The sequence below is a fragment of the Purpureocillium lilacinum genome, assembly GCF_023168085.1.
Source record: "Purpureocillium lilacinum CBS 284.36 DNA, scaffold_1, whole genome shotgun sequence".
NCBI classification, from domain to species: Eukaryota; Fungi; Ascomycota; class Sordariomycetes; order Hypocreales; family Ophiocordycipitaceae; genus Purpureocillium; species Purpureocillium lilacinum.
The window spans coordinates 1,390,893-1,409,155 of record NW_027072111.1 but is presented as its reverse complement, the minus strand read 5'-3'; the positions used below and the strand labels follow the sequence as shown (position 1 = coordinate 1,409,155).

General features: G+C 55.6%; 6 protein-coding genes across 6 annotated transcripts; 4 read left to right on the top strand and 2 right to left on the bottom strand.

Moving 5' to 3' along the window:
* Positions 1-103: 103 nt before the first annotated feature.
* On the bottom strand, positions 104-1,483 carry PLICBS_000153 (uncharacterized protein; the record flags this gene model as incomplete). The annotated part of the gene is made up of 1 exon (XM_018327338.2): positions 104-1,483. The coding sequence occupies one exon, from the start codon at positions 1,481-1,483 to the stop codon at positions 104-106; it is 1,380 nt and encodes a 459-aa protein (XP_018174034.1).
* Positions 1,484-6,583: 5,100 nt separating this feature from the next.
* On the top strand, positions 6,584-8,372 carry PLICBS_000152 (uncharacterized protein; the record flags this gene model as incomplete). Its single annotated transcript, XM_018327341.2, has 4 exons — positions 6,584-6,600; positions 6,664-6,737; positions 6,803-7,333; positions 7,390-8,372. The coding sequence occupies 4 exons, from the start codon at positions 6,584-6,586 to the stop codon at positions 8,370-8,372; spliced, it is 1,605 nt and encodes a 534-aa protein (XP_018174037.2).
* Positions 8,373-11,801: 3,429 nt separating this feature from the next.
* On the top strand, positions 11,802-13,630 carry PLICBS_000151 (uncharacterized protein; the record flags this gene model as incomplete). Its single annotated transcript, XM_018327342.2, has 2 exons — positions 11,802-13,469; positions 13,529-13,630. 2 exons carry the CDS (start codon positions 11,802-11,804, stop codon positions 13,628-13,630), a joined length of 1,770 nt encoding a protein of 589 aa, XP_018174038.2.
* Positions 13,631-13,949: 319 nt separating this feature from the next.
* Positions 13,950-15,415, bottom strand: PLICBS_000150 (uncharacterized protein; the record flags this gene model as incomplete). The annotated part of the gene is made up of 2 exons (XM_065599536.1): positions 13,950-14,857; positions 14,989-15,415. 2 exons carry the CDS (start codon positions 15,413-15,415, stop codon positions 13,950-13,952), a joined length of 1,335 nt encoding a protein of 444 aa, XP_065455608.1.
* Positions 15,416-15,528: 113 nt separating this feature from the next.
* On the top strand, positions 15,529-16,347 carry PLICBS_000149 (uncharacterized protein; the record flags this gene model as incomplete). The annotated part of the gene is made up of 1 exon (XM_018327344.2): positions 15,529-16,347. The coding sequence occupies one exon, from the start codon at positions 15,529-15,531 to the stop codon at positions 16,345-16,347; it is 819 nt and encodes a 272-aa protein (XP_018174040.2).
* A 457-nt stretch (positions 16,348-16,804) lies between these two features.
* On the top strand, positions 16,805-18,029 carry PLICBS_000148 (uncharacterized protein; the record flags this gene model as incomplete). Its single annotated transcript, XM_018327345.2, has 3 exons — positions 16,805-17,094; positions 17,170-17,443; positions 17,505-18,029. 3 exons carry the CDS (start codon positions 16,805-16,807, stop codon positions 18,027-18,029), a joined length of 1,089 nt encoding a protein of 362 aa, XP_018174041.1.
* Between the last annotated feature and the right edge of the window lie 234 nt (positions 18,030-18,263).

Genomic DNA, 18,263 nt, shown 5'->3' with positions numbered 1-18,263 from the left:
CCAATGTAATCTGCCTCATCACGCAATCTAATATGAGTCAGGAGCGGAGATAAACGATCTCTTATCTCCGTATAGTCAGTTAAATACACTGGTGGTAGCATTCTTACTTCTCCAGGCTTTTCAGGAAGCGCCGGCGAATATCCTTGGCGTACTCAATGTTCTTCTTGGAGCGCTCTCGAGAATCCCGAGCTCTTCTCTCCAACCACATATCCCTATCCTTCACAAATGCCTCCATTCGGTCATCGTGCTGCTTCACCATCGCCTTCTTCCTGTCGTCCAGGGACTCCAAATTGCGAGGTTCGGGATGCTGGCCAGCGGGGAAGTCTTGCTTCCGGGGGATGCGCTGCTCTACGGGCAGAATGTCAAGGCGAGGCCCCGGAAGGGTCTGGTACCAGTACGCGGTCGTGGACCAGTCGTCTCGCAGATGGTTCGCGTGACCCGACTCCATGGTGACTCGAATCTTTTTGTTGAACCGGATTGGGTCGGCGAGATGGAATCGGTAGCTGACCTGATGATTCGGTACGTCTTCCTCGTGGATAATCGTGCCGCAGAAGGGGTAGTCGTTCTTCTGCATGCCCCATCCCTGGCTAAAGTAATCTTCGCCGCCGGTACCATGCATCGAGGGAGGCCATGTGTCGTCATCGATAAAAATCATGTCGTCGCCTTCACCCCACCATGTTCCCTGAAAATGGGCAACACTTTGGTTGCAGCCAATGTACTGACCGGCTCCTTCCGTCTCCAGGATGACGTAGTTGTCCTTGCCATCAAGGTTGGGCACCTGCGTCTCCAAGCTGTTGGTTTGGACGCCCTCGGGAGCCCAGCCGTTGGTCGGGTTCTCGCGACGCCAGTTGGCATGGAAGAAAAGGGTGTCCTTGCTCAACGGCTCGGGGAACAGCTCGTAGTCAATGTAGAAATACTGGATATAGGCCTGGTCGTTTTGGTTCTCGATTTCGACGCGAGCGCGCTTGTTAAAGGGCATCGGCAAATAGCAGTTGAAAGCAGCCGCGCCTCCAAACTTCTTCTCTTCTGATGGCTTGACAGAGACGGTAAATGGGAGCGATTGGAAGTTGGCTGCCATGGAATGCCCAAGGCAAAAGAAATCGCCAATCGGGGCCAGAACGTTGGGCGTCTCGGAGTCGTCCCAGTACATCTTGATGAGTACTTTTCGGTAATAGTCAGGGTCGCTGACTTCGTAGTTGAGGCCGAGAGCGTTGTGGACCTCCATCATTGCCACGCCCGACTTTGAGTATGGGATCAGGCCAGGACCAACAATGCGGCGGCATGTCTGCACAAACCAGAGGTGTGTGATCGTGCCGGGACCTTCTATGTCGGCCAACACAGCAGTTTCGCCTGGCTGAATCACCCAGGCATCTTCGTTCAAGCCGCTGTGGTCCCAGCTCGACACTCGACCAGTGCGTGCCGTCTTCAACTTTGCGACGTTGTTCAGGAGGTCTCCATTGAGAGAAGACATGGGGTTGGCCATTGTGTCAGCAGGGTTGATGGGAGAAGAAGGAAACTCAAGCTTGAAACGAGTGAGGACTTGGATACTTGTTTGGGATCTGACACGGATTGGGATTTGTTCGTTCCTACAGGTGGGCTTTTATAAGCTGCAATGGGCCACAGTCCTGATGGACACGGGCGTTTTGTGGGTTAAGGAGGCGAAGCCCAGCTGTCTCGCGCCTCTGGTGACTAGATGCTCGGCTACCACTCGCCGGGCCCGACAGTCACACTAGCCAGAAGTTCGGTGTTGATGCGATTGGGAATCCAACCGTTCGTGAGTGGTGAAGGTGCTTCCACTAGTCACCTGAAAGACTGCTGTGGTCCCACCAAATGTTCCATGGTCGTCAGCCCACCAGTTTCCCGCCCCAGAATCGCGGAAGAACGAATCTTGAGGCGCATATCGTTCCCGGCTAAAGCTGCTAGTGATTCAGCGCTGTGACGCCCTCCGCGAGGACCCCGCCAGGGCGCCCCTATGGCCAGACAGGAGATGTGGACGGCTTTGGCTTGGGACCCTCGTCAGGGATCACGATGTCGCGGGCCTCGCGGGGGTGGACTCATCTCCGCGACGTGGCGTGATGACGGGTGTGGGGGACAGTTCCACTGCTCCACACCCCACACATCGCAGGTTTGCGCCTCGACTCTGGTATAAAGGGCCCGTCGCGGAGATCAGACACTAAGCCCGATGCCCTGCCTCTTCCATCGCTGCGCCGAGTTCGAGGTCCAGACATTGCCCAAACACAGGAGTGGGTTTCTCGCATGGACTATCTCCGCGCTGCATCCCATGAGGATGCAAATCCATCGGATTCACCTTCGGCGGCTCCGCGACGGCGGACCCGGACAAGAACGACAACGGCATGTGACGCCTGTCGAGCCAGGAGGACCAAGTGTGACAGCCAGAGGCCCCATTGCGGCTACTGTCGTATCCGTGGTCTCAAGTGCCACTACGAACAAGCCGCGCCTGGCCCAGCATCCCGGTACGTTTCCCCGCAACTCTGTGGCGGACGAGACCCTGGCTGACCTCGCTGCAGGGTGGAGGTTGAGTTAGCCTCAATCAATAAGCGGCTTGACTACATCACAAATGTCATTTCCCGCGGCGAACGGGCTTGCCTCGTCACGAATGAGGCCACTGCAGATCAACATGAGCACTGTAGTCGAGAAGACTACGCTTTCACTGGCGAGGAGAAGCTGCCGTTCCAATTGCTCGGGACCGAATGCATGATGACCATCCTTGGCCTTGGCCCTGGCTTTGCCACAAAGGTCGCGAAGCTTGAGAGGAATGCACCAGCGGTGGGAGTGGGCACATCCCCAAGAGTGCGCTTTATCCAGCAACAAGAGGCTCTTGCGGCACTCGCGGCTTTCTCGCAATACGTCCACGTCTGGTACCCAATCCTCCGTCCGGGGTTCTCGGAGCGCTATCTCACCATCATTTCGGGGCCTTTAACCCCCGGCGCTGAGTCGTGTCTGGTGCTGCTCGTCGCTGCAATTGGCACGCTTGCCCAACAAGACGTCGACCTGGGTGGATCATGCAATGACGGCAGCAGCGAACTGTTTCTCGAAGCCGCCATGGCGTCTCTACCTCCAGCGCTCACCGAAAACAGCATCGAGAGTGTCCAGTGCATGGTACTTCTCAGTATCTACCACTGCTGCTTGTCCAAGCCTTGCCAGGCATATGACTACGCCATGGTTGCCTCGTTTAAGGTTCAGAATCTCCTCAAGTATGTCGATGCAAGCGACGGAGAGTTATACGAGCACACGAAGCGGGCTTATTGGGCGACATTGCTTCTAGAAAGCGAACTCCGCGTACAGTTCGATGTAGTTGCCAGTGGTATTTGGAACCACGATGATCACGTCGCGTTGCCCAACAGCCGCCGCGCATGGCAGTTCGATTTGGAAGCCGGGTCGCCTCAGGGCTCGATAACCTCTCCAGCAAGCATCGTGTCGGCGGAAGCGACCCAGACCGATCAAACTCAGTCATATTTTCTCGCAGAAATAGCCATGAGGCGCATGCTGCACCGCTGCAACACTGCCATCCGCAGGACGTCACGAGGCGGCATTATCTACGCTCCAAAAATTGCACGAGAGCTGGAACTGCAGCTGGACGAGTGGTATGACTACCTACCCGAGACCGTACGCTTCCAACGGCTTGAACTCAACGACGTTACACCGTCGCCTGATTTCGCATCAGTTGAGCCGCTCGGCAACTTTCTCTGCGTCCAGTACTACTGCTGCAAACTGTCAATATACTGGCCTGCAGTATACCAGTGCATGGAAGACGGCATTGCCACGGCCGAAGTGGTTGAACACTGCGAGCGGTTTTTTGATGCCTACATGCACCTAATGCCAAGCTTGCTCATCTGCATTCGCCACTGCATCGTCAATCGCTGGACACTCTATGCTTCCATATTCATGACGTCGATGGCAGTTATGCACGCGTCTCAGAGTGAATACCTCAGGACAAACTGTGCGGTCGACTGGTCTCGACTTCGCGCTTGCCTGGAATCCACAAGTTCGGTGGACAGACGAATTATTGACACCAGCCCCTCACTGTCATTTCTGGGTGAAGCACTGTTTGGGCGAGTGGCAGAATCATGGTCGTAGTTCGTGTTGAACAGCAATTGAGATAGAATATGGAAGACGCATGAGCTCATGCTGTACATGTCTAGCCAGGAACTTCGTCTACTGTTCTCGGTAGTTTGTTCACGTCTAGGCCGTCATACACATGAACGGCTTCAAACACGGCACTGCCTAGTCCTCCCGTCGTGAACGCACTTATGCCTCCCGTCCTTGGACCACACCTCTCGGAATAGACCATGGTGGCCAACGCAAAGCGATCATTTGCAAAAATCTCCAGAATGTTCCCGTCGGAGAAGATGCGGATTTTGAGTTTCTCAAGCGACGCTTCCTCGCCTGGAGGTCGCTGGGTCAGGAGAGTGAACGGTCCAGCATCCATGCACGTATTGACCGCTGGGTCTGTTGTTGAAGCCGAGCGATCCACGGAAATCGTCTCCGTGTCAATGCAAAACGTAATGGACGTACGGACGGAGAGATCGTTTGTATGGCGGACATGGAAGCCGACAGTCTTGCACCCTGGCTGTACCGAAATGATCGCCTCGAGCTCCCAATTTGCTGATTGAGCTTGAGAAATGACTTGATGGGTGATGAGGTCCGACATGGGCAATGTGATGACATTTTCCGACTCTGAGACGTCATCGCAACCCTCTCGAAGTCTCGCCATTTCCTGTATGGGTCGCACGCCAAGCGTAAGAATCGTGACCGAACCATCGGACTCCCGTTTAATCTCAAATGGAAAGATGTCGGATAAGTCGCTTCGCATAGACCCTTCCACGTTCCGTATTGTGAGAAGGAACATCTCGCGCGGAATGGCAAGCGAACCGTTCCACCCTTTTGCCTTGGCGGCTTCCAAGGATATGTCTTCCTCTGGGATCCAACCGTACACTATACGTCGATCACTCACGGGGTCGTGAAAGGAGTTTGCAGCGTAGTAAGGCCCGTGGTCAAAGTATCCGCCGTATTGTGGCCGAAGTTGCAGCCCACTAGAAGTGGGAGTGAGCTCTCCAGATAACCACAACTGTGGCCGTATAGTTCGACTGGGTGCTGCTGTGGATCGAGGCTGGCTCTTCACCTGCGGCTTTTCCACATCCCCTTCTGCTCCAAGGAGGAGGAAGTGACGAGTTTCTGAGTCTGAACGAAGCGTGACGAGGTTGACGCATTCCCAATTGACTCCATAGTTGCCACTCCAATGATTCGAAGGCTGAAATCTCGGGGGCAAGCTCAGTAACGTGCCACGATAGTTCCAATCTTCCGGGTTCTCAATGTCAATCTCATAGACGAAGACGTTAGGCCCCGACCCCTCAACGCCGCCAGCAATGAGACCGTAAAGGTTTGGTGTCGGCGTGCGAGGAGTCCGGACCGTCGGCTGGAGCTCAAAGACGGAAGGGTCGCGAAAGCCTGTGACTGCTACACCGGCTGGCTCGCCAGGCAAGATTGGATTTCGAGGCGATTTCTCCCAGGTAAGTCCTCCATCATGCGACGATGCTATCGCCAGACCAGCTGCATTTCGCGGGTAAGGTGGTGTGCTCCAGTGAAACGGAAGATGCTTGACAGAAGAGTAGGCCACTCGCAATGTTTTGTCTGAAGCTTTAGAGGGCGGAAGCCAGCAGCCAGTAAAGACGCCTTCACAATCGTAGGTAGCGCCTGGAATGAGCGCTGGGGACACAGAGGCAGATACCCAAGTCAGCATGTCCATAGATGTGGCGTGGCCCCAGGACATATTCCCCCATTGGCAGCTCGTGGCATTGCCTGTGTATCGTTAGCTCAGGGCTATACGGTGGAAAATATCCCTAGGGGGGATTTGATGATACATTGGTAAAAAAGATGATATATTTTTGTCCATGGATCGTACCCTGGAGCACATGGGTCGTTTATCCAGCTGGTTGCGAAGAAGTGGAACTTCGGCTCTTGAGCAGACCTCTGTGGTCGTTCCATGGCGAAAGGTCTGGCTGGGAAGTTGGTAAGGGTCCTCTCAGTGTCGCCTCTTGCCAGCATGAAGTCACGACCGGACCGCCACTGGTTTATACTGCAGAGTGACGGGAAGGCGGTTCATTTCGCGCCCGAGATAATTCACTGGTTCTAGGATCTCTGCACTGTTGTGGTTGAAAGCGAATTGACCCCATGTAGCTGGTTGAGTTCAGTCTGAAGGTGGAGTGGAGATCGCGTTCGCGGACGATGGCTTAGCTCCGCGGGCTCAGGGCTCGCCGGGTGTGGCCAAGTCGGAGCTCCGGCCGACCACCGCAAGTTGCAACTCCGCAATCCGGAGGATTGCATGATGCGGCTCCACCCCCAGCTTTGAACATGCATGCATTCACTACCCCGGATCAGCAGACCCAGCATCACGGTTCCGACTTCAATGCAACCGATATGCCACTCCCTTGCTTGTATAAGTACATGCACAAGTCGTTCCAAGGCGACAAGACTGTCGAATTCAACAAAGGAGCATGGTCTTGCAAGCGCCCAATCCTGACGGTTCCAACCTCCTCACGTTACCAAAGCACTCTAGTTCAACATGACTCTGATCAACGGGTAGGCAGATCCTGCTGTGGTCTGATGTTGCGGGTTCGGCCAACAGCTAACCGATAGGTACAGTGTTGACTACTCTGTAGTCAACCCAGAGAACAAATGGAAGATTTTAAAATCGCAGTCGAGATTTGCTCTCTGGGGTACGCAGGGACTCCCCCGTAGTCCACGTTTAATCCCAGCCCATGATCTAACATGCCTCGCCTAGCCCTCTTGATCTCATCCGGCGTTGTCATGCAGGGTTTCGATATCGTGGCTGGCGGTCAGCTTGCCGCCCTGCCTGCGTTCAGAGAGAAGTTTGGTGTACATCAGTCTGACGGGACCTACCTCATCCCGGCTCACTACCTCTCTGCCTGGAACTCCATCGCTCCAGCAACCGAAATAGTTTCAGCATTCATCTTCGCGCCTCTTTTAGATCGATTCGGCCGAAAATGGGGTATATTGGCTGCATCGCTCATTTCGGTGGCGGGAGTACTTCTACAGCAACTTGCCCCTGATTGGAAAGTCCACCTTGCCGGCCGAGGCGTGAACGGCATCGCAATCGGCTTGATGTTCACAATTTCGCCACTCTGGATCGGAGAGACGTGTCGCCCAGAATTACGCGGCTTCTTTCTGTGCTTCTTCAACACGAGCATCGTCTTTGGCCAATTTGCCATAGTCATCGTCAGCCAAGGCAGCAGCCACATCTCCGGGAGGTGGCAATGGTGGCTCCCAGTCGTTGCCATGTATTTTTTTCCAGGTAAGCCTCACCATCAGAAAGCTGATGATAGCGAACACTAAAACATTGGCCAACAGTGCTACTAACTATTTCGTGGCCGTTCTTTCCCGAGTCACCTTACTGGCTTGTTCGCCGCTGCCGCACGACCGATGCAAAGCGAGCACTTCGCCGCATCTACGGCTTTCAAGAAAACGAATACTACGATATCGAAGTGGCGCGGTTGGAGGAAGAGATACGAATTACGAACGATCTCCATGGAGACGTGGATTCGACACCTCCTCATCGGTTCCTAGGCATAAACGTACAGTTCGAAGTGGAATGCTTCAACGCCACGAACCGGAAGCGCACCTTTACCGCCATCTTTGCTGCTTCCGCCCAGCAAATGATTGGGGCCACGTTTGTAATTGGATACGCAACATACTTCTTCGAGCTGATTGGCATCAAAGATTACTTTGGAGCCTCCATCGCCCTATACGTGGTTATGCTCGTCGCGAGCTGCGCCGCCTTTCCCCTGACCGAGATATACGGCCGTCGGTTCTTGATCGTTGGCCCACAGTTTGTGCTGTGCTTCATGCTGCTCATCATCGGGATCCTTGGATGTGTCCCTAATAAGAGTCGAGCAAGCTGGGGCATAGTCGGCATACTTTATGTTTGGGCACTGATATATCAGCTTTCGATTGGGGCAACAGGATTTGTCTTGGCCTCGGAAATTGCCACCATGCGTCTAAGAGCAGCAACTCAGGGACTAATCACCATCACTAACTCGGTATGGGGGTTGATCATGCAGTTCACGGTTCCTTACATGATCAACCCAGACGCTGGTGACTTGGGCGGGAAGGTTGGCTTCATTTTTCTGGGGACGGGCTTAATCGCAAGTGTTGGGGGTTGGTACCTGTTTCCTGAAACCAAGGGCCTTGCTTTCGAAAAGCTTGATGAGCTTTACGCGATGAAGGTATCTCCGAGGCACTTCAAGCAAGCCAATGAGCTTCCGGAGGTCAGATCCTCTCTGGCAGGGCCAGGCAAGGCTAAGGAAGAGGATGTTAACGTAGAGCATGTCTAGCTTACGGCCACATGATATGCGTCACTTTGCGGTGTTACATAAGTCTGACCGTGGGCTGATGACATGCTTCTCTCTCACCACGGACACTGCATTGTCAGTCGGCGCCATGCACGCACCAACCACTGGCATATGTCATTTCGTTAGTCCTGTGCACGAATTTCTGTATCTTTTCGTGAAGGTTAGATGATGAGCGCAAGATTGGCAAGAGGAGTGCTGTTCGCACAGATAGAAATGTTGCACTAGACTGACAGCCAACAGACTATATACATGTAGCGCGGATCGCCTGTGGGATAAAGTTCACATCAACACACCCGCTATTGCCGTCCAACAGCTCGTCGACAACGAACTCTTCGCACACCTTGCTGGACACCTTGACCTGCATTGTTTGGCCATAAGGGCAGGGAGAAGTCTGTTCGAGCTTGATGCTTCCAGTAGTGAGCCACTCAACCTGAACACAAGTGCCGTCATAAACGCTAGCCGTCAAGAAAGCTTGATTGGGACAACCACCGCTCAACCACTGCTTATACGAGACACTTTGGCCCAAAGCACCGGCCAGCGCCATAAGAATGAGGTATGTCTTTGGGTCCTTCCTGGCTGTTAGGGGCTGAGAGTTTCACTCGTAGCCGCTTGGAGTCTTACCATTGCGGCACAGTTTAACGCTTTGGCGCTAGAGTTGGGTATGGTGGGCTAAGTGAAGGCGTGGTACGCGTGGAGTATAGATGAATCGATGGCCGAGCTTGGCTATCGGCGTAAGGCGATACTCAATCTTCCACGACAGTTCTGCCGAGGCTCTTATATCCTCTCGTAGAGATCTATATATGTCTAAGAAGCGGGCGCGTGCAATGACAAACATGTTACAAATTGTAGTGCATACCCGGGGCGGCATTGATTCCACATCATGTACAACGCCAAGCGTGTGGTAATCGTGGTACAGGTTGCACGGCCAGGGGCATTGCCGCTGCTCTCTTTCCTCATTCGAACGCAGCGGAAACGGCCTATCGGAAAGCCCCGAAGCGTCGCCTAGAGGCGCCCGTGTGATCACTTGCACCGAATGGCTCCTGTTTGACAGTGAGAGCCGTAGGCAACATGTATTGAGCTTCAAGCACAACATATCGTGAAGAAGACTTAGGTTGCATCGGAGGACTAGCTTCGAACAACGTTCTCTGTACATCAATTGATACGACCATTTACGTAGTAGCTGTAGCTCCGTCAGGCTTTCAGAGCCCGCTGAAGACGGCCGAGGCCGCCGCCCCACGGTGAGCGAGCATGCGGGGAATATGAGTGTTACAGTGGGCTCCACCAGGCTACCGGAGAGATGCGGCGCCCAAGTCCTTTACTTCGTCGCGCCAGATGCCTACAACAAGAAACCCGTTGCAGTAGTGCAAGATGGCCAAAGCAACAATCGGTCTTTAGTCATTTACGTGACGGTTCATGCATTGTGGGCGGTCCATTAGCAGAGCGCCGCATACACTAAATTTTACGATGACACAGTCATTGCACGTCTACCGTCACACTGACGAACGCGATGAGGGAACCTGGCGCTACGCAGAAGGCGGATGAAGCCGCGCTCCAATTTTTTGAGGATGCTGTCAATTTTGACGGGTCACTGACAGACGGGGCATACGTGCTGTTTATTGGGGGCCACCTTTGCCACTTGCACTGGAATCCGAACAAGGTGCAATGCAGCGAGAAATGGGAGTCGGGCTGTCCCCAACTGCGCTGCCATTCTTATGCCCATCGATATGCTATCTTCTTTTACAATTGCATTCGCCGACATATCTAGCTTGTGGAAGATGAGCAGCAAGCCTTACGCTGGGTGTGGTATCCTTCGGGGTAAGGCGTGTGTACGCTCTCAAGAATATGGTTCTGAAGAATCTTGACTTCGCGCTCGGCGTACAATGTCTCCAGGGCTCTAGTCTATGTGGTCCTGCTATCCATATTGCTCCGATGTCTACTCTGCGCAGTACTCGCTTGGAACATTATCGTTACTGCCCAGCTGCCAAGGCGAAGGCTCGCGAAGCATCATGGATGACGGACGGCGAATCACGATACCACGTTCATGCCTGTGGCAGCATTGTTACATCAAACAGCCAAGAACGACCGGCTTTACAAGTGGCGACGCGCGCTGTCCATTTCCTGGCAGAAATGAGGGCATTCGCGACCCAAAATACAGAAACCCCCACCAGCTGTGAGCCTGAACATTCGATGAACGGATCACGCCAAGAGCGCCGAGTCAGTCCAAGGCTGGTTCCTGTGGTCTAGACACGAATGGAACTGGGAATGCCTTCACGACCCGCCCCTGGGGAAGCGGAGTAAGAGGTCCGCTTCCTTGTCTTCTTTTAAAAAAAATTATTCCCCGATGTTGAGCGGGCAGAGCCGGGCACGACGGGTTTGGTGGTCCCCACAGCACGCCGGCCCCGCCGGATTGCGGCGGCACGGAGGCGTTGTCCGGTCCCGATCAATCACCAGCGCAGTCCCCTCACTGTTTCTCCATTCATCAAGGTTTGGGGTCACGCTCCGTAAAACACCGTCCCTTACGTTGCCACGCTCATGGCATGTCATGGTGAACTCACAAGTTAGTAATGCTTATGCCCAACTTGTCCAACTCGAGGGGATCAAAGTGCACGGTCGAGCCCCCGGATGGACGACCGTCGCCGGACATCAATGATGGTGATTAGTGATTGCGCATGAACCGATGGCCTGAGAACATGAAAAGCAAGAAGCAAACGGTAAACAGGTAACCGCATCGGTGCTGGCGGGAGTTTCCAGGCCTCTGGCGCCGAGCACGACGGTCGCATCGACAAATGCCTAGTGGCCAAATGGCCCGGATGGGACCAGTCCTACCCAAGCGTGGCTAGCCAGAACTCAATGCAGCACCGTCTTCGGTGACGTTTCTCGCGCCGGTCTTGGGTTGGGAATAAATGAAATGGGCATCACGCCCCCGATGGCCCTTTCTGGCATGGAGCCGTTCCTCTCTGTTCCATCGTCCTGGTCCTTGCTGCGCTGCAGGTCCAAATGAATGCGAATAAAGCGCCGACGAGCATGTCTCAGGCACAGACGCCAGCCAGGGCGTTCCCTCCCTCAACTACCGACCAGCAGGCCAATCGTGAGACATCCCGGTCGAAATACTCTGTCGTTCTTCCCAGACGTCTCGGCCGGCCGCATTACTCGAGTGCGGGCAAAAGCGCGACCGATGCGCCAACGCGAGAACAAGACACTCTGCCGAGAGGCCTGGGGGCAGGCGGTCGCTCGCTTGATGCAGGCGACACGTCCCGATCGAACTTCCAACAACGTACCATTCCAGACGGTACCAGCTCGACAAGGAGTTTGCCGGCACGACTCAAGAGCGGCATGGAGAAAGTACAGACCGAACCGAGTGCGGAGGGTGCGTTCTCCCGGATGGCCGAACATGCACCGGTGGGAATGTTCATGGCGGACGCCGACGGGCGCATCACATATTGCAATGAGATGTGGCGGCAAGTCTCCAAACTACAAGGCCACAGCGACACGGTGACGGATTGGATGAGCAGCGTCAATGACGACGACAGACAAACTCTCGAAACCGCATGGCTGAGGTTGATTGACGATGGGGAGCCCATTTCCGTCGAGTTTCGGCCCAGCAACCAGGAACGAAGAGCAGACCGGCCCGCCGACGCCTGGTTTCACCTGAGTGCTTTCTTTGAGAAGCAGACCGAGGGTATGCGACAGTGTATCCTCGGTTACGTTACAGACATCACCTCACGAAAATGCGCCGAAAGCATAGAGAACGACCGACGGGGGCGTGCGGCGGATCTCAGACTTCAACAAAGCAGCTTCATCGACGTTATAAGCCATGAGATGCGCAATCCGTTGTCCGTGGTCCTTCAGTGCGCAGAACAGATTGTCAACAACTTCTCAACCTTCATGTCGCAGCGAGATGCGGACGAGACCAGCTCACAACTACAGAGCTGTCTGGATGCCGCTGTTACCATCAACCTGTGCGCAAGCCACCAAAAGCGAGTCCTCGACGACATCATAATCCTGGCAAAATTGAACTCAAACTTGCTATCCGTTACCCCGGTCGACGAGCATCCGATCAAGGTAGTTCAGCAAACGCTGCGGATGTTCGAGCCGGAACTCAAGTCCCTGGGCATTGAAGTTGAGTTCAAACTGGACGACAGTTTCGACAAGTATGGCATCTCGGAGATCAAAATGGATCCCCCCAGGCTACAGCAGGTTCTCTCCAACTTGATAAACAAGGCCATGGAGTCGACCCAAGGACGAGAGAGGCGAACAATCACCTTGACAATGAGCGCGTCCAAGGACCTCAAAGAGGTGACCGATCAAGGCGTCGTATACTTTGACAGGTTCAGCCACGAGCGGACAGCAGGAATACACGTCAAGAAGGACGAATGGGGCGCTGGCGAGACAATCAACATACATTGCTCGTTAGAGGATAGCGGACCGGGTCCCACCGAGGAACAATTGCGAGCTCTTTTCGAAACCTCTCAGCCGGGGAATCGGCGCTCGCATGGACTACAAAACGGCTCGAGCATTGGTCTCTTCATTGCCAAGATCCTGACCGAGACGCAGGGCGGTCAAATTGGCGTCTCAAACACCCAGACAGGCAGCAACCTCTGCTTCTACATCCAAGGTCGCAAAAGCACGAGACAACCAGCGCCCAACCAGCACACCTCGGCTTCCGAAGTTGGACTTGGAGATGCGGCACCAGCGACGCCTCACTCTCCAAGTCTAGAAGGAGAAGCACCCACAAACCCTCCTCTCGACATTCTCATTGTCGAAGACAACGTTATCAGCCAGCGGGTTTTGCAGAAGCAGCTGCGAAACACTGGCCACCGTGCTCTCGTGGCTAATCACGGCCGGGAGGCTCTCGAAACACTCCAAAAATCGCGATATTGGGTCGGCCAAGAGGCAGAAGGCATCGATGTCTCAGTCATTCTCATGGATCTTGAGATGCCGGTCATGGATGGGATCACCTGCACGAAGCGAATCAGAGAGTACGAGAGAGACGGCACCATCACAAAACACATCCCCATCATCGGCATCTCGGCATACGCGCGGTCGGAACAGATAAAAAACGCCAAGGCAGCAGGCATTGTAAGTGTTGACGATCATGTGGCGGCATGTGTGAGCGAGGCCCACTAACAGAGCTGCAGGATGATGTTCTACCGAAACCATTCCGCATCCAGGAATTGATGCCGAAAATGGAGGTTCTGATGGGCCGACGGAGGAAGTTTTCCTTGTGCCCCAATGCTTGAAGAACATCGCGGCGTTGGCAATTGAAGATGCACCCGCTCTTTGGGTGGAAATTTAATGATGGACCACCGAACAAGGAGAGCACGCAGTTACAGCCGGTGTTTGCGGTGAACCCCAATGACGCACCGACCGCAAGGCCGATGCAGCGCTTTGTGTCTCCCATCGGGTCAGTTAATATTTCTGCTCTCGCGATGGGCCCGACGGTATGCCCGCTTCACGTCAGTGTCGCGGCATGAACCCGGCCAGGCTGGTTATAACGTCTTTGGGCGCGACACATTTGAAAGGATGGTCCAGCACCCGAGCCACCATCCCAGCGCCTAGCTATACCGCGGAAGCCCCGTCCTGCCTCGCCATATCTCGCTTCCACTGTTCACGAACCTGGTCCAACAGTCCAGGCGTCGCGCAGACATCCACGGCGGACCCAGCCATAGCCCTGCCAACCCTCATGGCCCTGTCAAAGGCCCCCCTGGTGCTTGACGCCTTCTCAAAATCCGGACTGTGTGGCTGCCCGCCGTCGACGCCCGGAGGGATCGCAAAACTCACGTTCATGCTTGGCAGAGCGTAGCTCAAGTTCCCCTGATCCGTACTGGCTTTGACCCAGGTGAACTGCCCAGGCAGCGGCAAAGGCGGATCGGGCACGCCAGGCAAAGCCTTCCAGTACTTGGTAAACGCCGCTGCGAGCACGCTGTTGGGGACATGGTCCAGGTAACCCGGAACAACTTCGATATCGACAGTCGCCCCAGTGGCCTCGGCCCCAGCCCTGAAGCACGCCTCGACTTTGGATTGCAGCTCACGCAGTCTTGATGCACTGGTGGCGCGAAGGACGGCGACGCCGCCGGCGTGCTCATGGATGACGTTGGGCTTGTTCCCGCCGTTGGTGATTTGCAAGCCGATGATGTCGTCAGGGCGCGTCTGTTGACGCAGCACTGAGATGGCGTTGTACGCGACAACCATGGCGTCGAGTGCGTTGATGCCGCGCCAAGGGCTGCGGGCAGCATGCGCAGCGCGGCCGTGGTATGCGACATTGAGGTGGGTGAAAGCGGTTGTTCGGACCATGGGACTGTTGTTGAGGATCCCCGGGTGGGAAATGATGGAGACATCGACGTCTCTGTAGGCGCCGGCATCGAGACATTTGATCTTGCCGCCGCCGCCTTCCTCGGCCGGCGTGCCGACAATGGTGACCTTGCCGCCGAGACGGTGTCTGCGAAGAATCTTGGCTGAAGCGAGGCCTGCGGCCAGGGAAGCCACGGCGATGAGGTTATGGCCACATGCGTGCCCTAATCCTGGGAGCGCATCTGGGTGGTTTTGTCCTGTTAGCATGCGCAGGTAGCGTGTTTAAAAGGATGAATGGAGAACGCACCCATTTCGGCGTTGAATGACACTGTCGGGCCAGGTCTGCCGCTGTCATAGACAGCCAGCCACGCTGTTTCCATGCCAAATGCCGATCGTGTGACAACCCAACCTGCCTGCGACTCCATGAACTTGGTCAAGGCATCGTGAGCTTTGTGCTCCTTGTAACCAAGCTCAGGGTTGTAATGGATGAAGGTGTTCAAGGCCCATAGTGAAGGTTCCAAACCGTGGATGATGTCGTCAATGTCTGGCAGGTACTGAGGAACTTGTTCGGGGTCCTCGACCTGTTCGCGACCCGGTCTGGGTACGAGAATGAAGCCGTCGTCTTCTTCCATCTGCCACATGGCACCTTGAGGAGCAGGCGGACTGCGAGGAGATGAGAACTGGAACAGGCCCCTCATGACGATTTCAGGTGACAACGTGCGCTGTGACCCCATCGTGGCGGTTGGTTTAGGGCTGAGTCAGCGGCCGACTGCTAAAACCAAGCCCTGGAAACTACCCGAGCCCCCTGAGCCTTCGCCCTTTCCTCCCTGAACCAGCACCTCAAATCATGACAATCGACAAACACCACGTGGCGACCACTCTGAACTATTGGGATGACCCCGGTGATGGCTCCAAGCCCACGCCAATTTTCATCGGCAAGGGCAGAATCAGCAACAAGCGACCTCACAAGGCTCACGACTTTGTCGTCTCCGACGTGAGCGGAGAGGAGGATCGATACACGCTCGACGGTCAGGGGTTCCAGTACTGCCAGCACAAGAGTCGCGAGGAACTGTTCACGGATGAGCAGCAGATACGGACCACCTACTACCCGGAGTGCGAGCAGCTCGTCAAGGCCATCACGGGCGCACGACAAGTGCACATCTTCAACCACAAGGTGCGTCGAGGCCCGACGCAATGGCACCATTTGGGTCTGCACAACCTGGCCAACCGCGGGCCAGTCACCAGGACGCACGTCGATCAGTCGTACGAGGGTGCTGAGCGACGGCTGCGTTGGGAGCTTCCCGATGAAGCAGACGATGTGATGAAGAAGCGGTACCAAATCATCAACGTGTGGCGGCCGATCCGACCCATCCTCAAGGACCCCATTGCGGTGGCCGACTCGAGCTCCGTGCCCGACGCGGACCTGGTGGGCGCTGAGATGACGGAAGACGGCTTTGTGGGCGAGTCGTGGGTCGTCCGCCACAGCCCAGGGCACAGGTGGTACTACAAGCACGGCATGACGCCCGAGGACGTGCTTCTCATCAAGTGTTTCGACTCGGACGAGACCGTGGCTCGTCGGGCCCTGCACTCTGCGTTTGAGGACCCCGCATACAGAGACTGCGAGTCTCGACAGAGCATCGAGGTGCGATGTCTGGTGTGCTACTAGTCTGGGTGCCAAGGGGAACCGTCGACGGCACAGCGGCATTTGCTAGAGCTGTACCAAATACGAAGGCGCTAAAGGGGCCCATCGGCATACACTGCCACACCGAGCTTTGTGCGGACTGCGAATGAACAGGTGGGCAAAAGGCGCTTTGCAATCACTAGATCAAATACTTCCACACAGCGTCAGTGCGTGGTGTCGATAAGACGAAGGAAGAGGGGAAGCTCGATGAGGTGGGGTTTGGCTGTGTGCCTGTGCTCTAGCCCCTCCTCACCATACAGCTTGGCGCGCGTTAGGGAGTACGAGCGATGCTACCCTGGGCATTATATATTGCTCAACTTCTCGTAATCCGTGGAACCCGAGTCCTGGTCCATCTCTTTATCGAGCCTCTACCGGCATACTCGATATTCGTTTGGTTGTATCCAGTACCCCTTGGACACAAACCCATCAACCATCATCCACCATGGCTCCCGTCCTCGACCCCCCGCAGACCATCGACTGGATGGGCAAGAAGGTGCCCGTCTGGTCTATGCAGACCATCAACTACGGCCTCCTTCTTTCTCAGGATCCCTCTGAGATTGACAAGGTGGTCAATGCCTGTCTGGAGGACGGCTACTTCTACCTGGACCTCCAGGGCATCGATGGCCGCCGCATGTTGGCCGACCAGCAGGAGACGCTCAAGCTGATGAAGCGCTTCTTTGACGCGCCGCTGGAAGCCAAGAACGAGTTTGGCCTCATCTCGTCCCATCTTGGGTGCGTTGCCTGTTCCTGAATGGCGACCCTGTCATTCACGGACATAATTCGGATTCTGACACACGCCTTTTACAGCTACGAGCCTGTCGGCAGCCGCACCGGCGTCGCGGCCGGCACCAAGGACGGATACGAGATGCTCAAGGTCTCGCGAGACGAGATCCAGCGCGACAGCCCCAAGATCCCGACCACGGTCAAGAACAGCGGCGACCTGCAGATCCTCGAGAACGCCATCGGCAGCTGCAACACCGTCACCAAGGTCATCCTGTCGGCCTTGTCCACCGGCCTCCACCTGACGGGCGCCGGTCGCTTCGAGAACTCGCACCGCAACGAGCGCCCGTCGACGACGACTGTTTGTCCCCCTCCTCTGCGGCCTATTTGCCAGCTGGACTAACGCGGATTGCCCACCTCAGCTGTCCATGATGCACTACCTGCCCTCGGAGCTGGCGGGCGAGAACCGCATCGGCCACCAGAAGCATACCGACATCAGCACGCTTACCCTCCTCTTCAGCGAGCAGTGGGGCCTCCAGATCCGCCCGCCGGGCACCTGCGGCGCTCGCGAGATGGGGTTCGTCGCCCCCAAGCCCGGCTGCGCCTTTGTCCACGTGGGCGACTCGCTGCGCTTCGCCAGCGGCATGAAGTTCCAGAGCTGCATCCACCGCGTCGTGCCCTTTGACCCCACCGAGCACCGCTACTCCATCGCCTACTTCCTGCGCGCCGAGGACGACACCATGTTCATCGACTCGGAGGGCCGCGCCATCACCGCCGGGGAGTGGCACGACCAGAAGTTCAAGGCCTTTACCGACCCTGAGCTGTGGCAGGCCATGGCGCCCAAGTCCATGATCCTGGGTGGCATGAAGGAGGACGGCGAGGACACGCCCATTGATCTGCCTGCTGCCAAGGCGACGGCCCAGAGCGCTGTGCCGACCAAGGCATAATCGAGTGAAATGGATCGCCGTTCTCTACGTACCGTAGCTTATGAATGAAAGAAACAAAGTCACAGTACTCATGGAAGTATCCGACCGTGTGTTCGTTCTCCGCAATCAGCCAGCTGTGGAGTGGCTTACAGCGCTCCTTCGCTTACACGTGCTAAGTCGACCACAGGCAAACATGACTACCCTACGGCTGGAGCAATGTCAATATTGACGTCGCATCGACCGACTCGACCTTAA